Source organism: Coenobita brevimanus, chromosome 102, assembly GCF_032717465.1.
Source record: "Coenobita brevimanus isolate Jiangsu-jjx chromosome 102, ASM3271746v2, whole genome shotgun sequence".
Classification (NCBI taxonomy): Eukaryota; Metazoa; Arthropoda; class Malacostraca; order Decapoda; family Coenobitidae; genus Coenobita; species Coenobita brevimanus.
In genome coordinates, this window is record NC_137055.1 from 3,867,959 (window position 1) to 3,871,346 (window position 3,388).

The 3,388-nt window shown below is 39.1% G+C and overlaps 1 protein-coding gene across 1 annotated transcript in view; it reads right to left on the reverse strand.

Moving 5' to 3' along the window:
• Nucleotides 1-2,123: 2,123 nt before the first annotated feature.
• Nucleotides 2,124-3,388, reverse strand: part of LOC145415345 (trifunctional enzyme subunit alpha, mitochondrial-like) — a 58,900-nt gene continuing 57,635 nt past the window's right edge. The window contains exon 8 of the mRNA XM_080284621.1: nt 2,124-2,324. Within this exon, the coding sequence (XP_080140747.1) occupies nt 2,124-2,324 (201 nt within the window). The remainder of the gene's footprint in view (nt 2,325-3,388) is intronic.

Here is a 3,388-nt window from a genome sequence, read left to right on the forward strand (position 1 = left end):
CCAGCGCTACAACACACCTCATGCACTAAACTGGGTAACCCTTCATCACAACCAAAAACCTCTGGAAGCGACTGACTGAAGTGGCTGGTTTCCTGCAGACCACTGGGTTCACGTATAGATGAACTTGGGGCTGTAACAAAGTACCACTACAGTCGCAGAACATAAACATGACCATTTAGGACTTCACTCTTTTGACGTAATTTTCATATCAGTCCAACCACCATTTGAAAGCTTTCGACTCTAGAACTGTCTCTCAGTAGTGCATGAGTCAGTCTAGAACATGTCTACCCCATGTAAATCAGAGACTGTCTCCTAAACTGAGTGAAATCGTCTAAGGATAACACAGACAAAAGAGATCGTCACCTAGATCCATGTTCCCACAATCAAACCTATAAAAGGCACCATAAGAAGTAATGGCTTAGCGATCTTACATATGTTCATGTATCTTTTTATTTGTGTTTTTACTCATTTATAAGTACAGTTTCGATGTAATACAAAACTCAGCTATTGCATTGATCACCCTTGTTCACACTCACAAGGTACATTGACTTAGTGCTGCAGCCTGGTTACTTATTTTTCTATTCTATTCATGGCTGCCGAGAAGAATCTATTCATTTTAAGATAGACTTTTTGAACTGAGCGGATATACATAACCTTCATTACCCCCTTCACTGCTACACATCATTCCAGTCAGGAATAAAAATATCAAGATATCAGGAATGAAATATAAATGGGACTGAAAGAGATATGAAGGCAACACCCACACAGTCGCGACCGTACGTTTTGAGGCAGGATGTACGAGTAAGTGTTGACCCTCCACAGAATATTTCACTAATCCCCTCATTATCAGGACGTACTATATGTTTGCCATTCTTGTTACCTGCAGATGAATTTATTCAGGTGAGGGGAGACCTTAGTTGTGAAGAGGTTAATGGAGGCTGTAAGTACATAAAACTCCTACTGTTCAAAAATGTCTTTCTAAAGCAGAGGAAAACCGTCTGATGATAATGATGTGATGAATAAAACATGTGGACACAAGGTTGTTTGTTGTCAACACCGTTCTTTAGACATCCGGCCTACTAGGAAGCACGCTAATGAGAAAATAAAGAGAAGACAAGAATAACTGTGGCTATTTTACTTGACAAGGGGATAAAAATTAGGGTAAACAACTGCAGAATACTTCTCCGTGAAAAACGTATTATTGAACAGAATACTGGCATATCAGAGTGCTGGATAATTTTAGCACATTATACCGACGTCTGTTCTGTATTAAGAAAAAATGTATGGCTCGAACTGTGGTACAAGAGCCAACATCTCAGCAAACCAACTGTTATTACCCATAAATCGAGTGCAGTAGTCCTTGAACTGAGAGACAGGATACAAAGGACAGATTTAATGGCTTCAAATAATCGTTTAATTTACACACAGTGCAAATTGCCATTACTGGCCCCATAATATTTTTCAGTGATTATTAATTTGTATTCAGGTAGTGCCAGTTTTCCCTTCGTTGACGAGATTATGTTTTTCCCAGCAGCTACCATGAATTCAGAATAGTAATTGAGCCAAATGGAAATTCTTTAATAACAGTATATGCTTACTTGAATTTTTTTATTTTGCTGTTCGTGTTTTTTCTCCCTATGAGATGAATAAACTATAATTGTCACACCTCTTTATCACTATGTCTTATTCACGATTTATCTATTAATGTTATTCTAGATATCTGTGTTGATTATGAGTAGTACAATGTTCGTTAATTCACTGTGCAACAGTTTTGGAGGACACAACGGAAGAATACTGTAAAAAATTACCAGCCTGCTTGGAACTCGAGTACTTTCAGCTTAAGAATTATTCTCACTCACTTGGAAATGTTCCATATGCGGAAATAATTCTCCCATTTGAACAATTCATGGCACTTAGATATCAAGATAAAGTAATTTTAGTGGCTATGTCTTCATCTGGAAACTTTGTTTAGTGGCAGATACTGTATGTTATGCATGAGGAGGGTCCAACTCGAGCGAAAGTGTTGTATCATCCCTGTAAGCATCGTTTCCAGAATTTGGTATTCTTCCATTTTTATAGTCCGTGGCTCAGTGATAACAAGACTCAGTAATTTTAGTGTTGGTTCACTTGAAGAATTTCTTGGATGAATCAGCTGCATGGTCGACGAGGAGTTGGCAGGGTGTGAAGGTGGGTCCATATGCCTCCTCATACTGCCGCATGTAGTCAACCAACCGTGATGCCCCGTAGGCGTCCACATAGCGGAAGGGGCCACCGGTGAACGGAGGGAACCCAAGACCAAACACTGCACCGATGTCACCCTCGAGCTGTATAGTAAAGATGATACAACTGTGAAGTTAAAATGTGGCATGGTTGAAACTGGTGGAACAGAGAAATAATTCGAGTAACAGATACGGCGATATGAAGTTTTGCAGGCTCTCGGACTCATTTTATTTTATATGTATGTAAGGCGAAATGTAAAACTGTTAACACTTCTAAGAGAATGAAGGTGCTCACCACAAAGAATCCCTAGAACACACAGTAGTAATTGCTCCCATCCCCCCTCACAGAAACTGGTATACTCAGCCTAAATATGGTGCAACTTCTCAAATCGTGTGCGTTTGTCTGGTCTGACCCATAATCCATTTAAATTCCTTAAAATGATTAATCCAAAACCTGACGCAAAAGTCTGAGGTACCATCGATTAAAAAAAAAGTATCGGCACCCTGGGGTCAGATAAGATGTGAAATATTTCATCTCTGGTTCAATCGGTAGTGTTGGCATGCCTGATTTATTCACAAAAATGGTTGATTTACAATGTAGTACAATGTCACTCCGACTAATCCAGCTATATATCTGTAAAATATATGATAACAACACAAATGAAGGATACAAAGCGACATAACCGTGACATTTCCCGTAAATCATAGTCCGTGTAGCATAATGTCTCGCACTGAAAGGGTGCCGATACTTTTTTAATCGATGGTACGTAACCAAGTAACAACTGTGTCAAGTCTGAAGGGAAACAGTGAAAGAAAATAAATAAATGACACCAAAGTAAGATATGCTTGAAGGAAATGAAAAAAAAAAAAAGTGTAAAAAATTCAGTATGGTCTCCAGCACAGTATGAAGTCCCCCCCACACACACACCACTTCCATCACGGCAGTACAAATATATTAATCTGGTGGGGATATTCGTCAGTGCATCTTAACTCCCGTAGCTTAATAGCAGAATAATACACTAGCTATACATCCTTTCCATACTAGTTTTCATGACCGGCACCATAATTTAGTGTTATTCTCTGGTTACAGCTCAGTGTTCAAGACGGAATGACTGCAGTTTTAGGCAACGATAAACTAGTCGGATTGTAGCAGTACCGTATATTCTAGT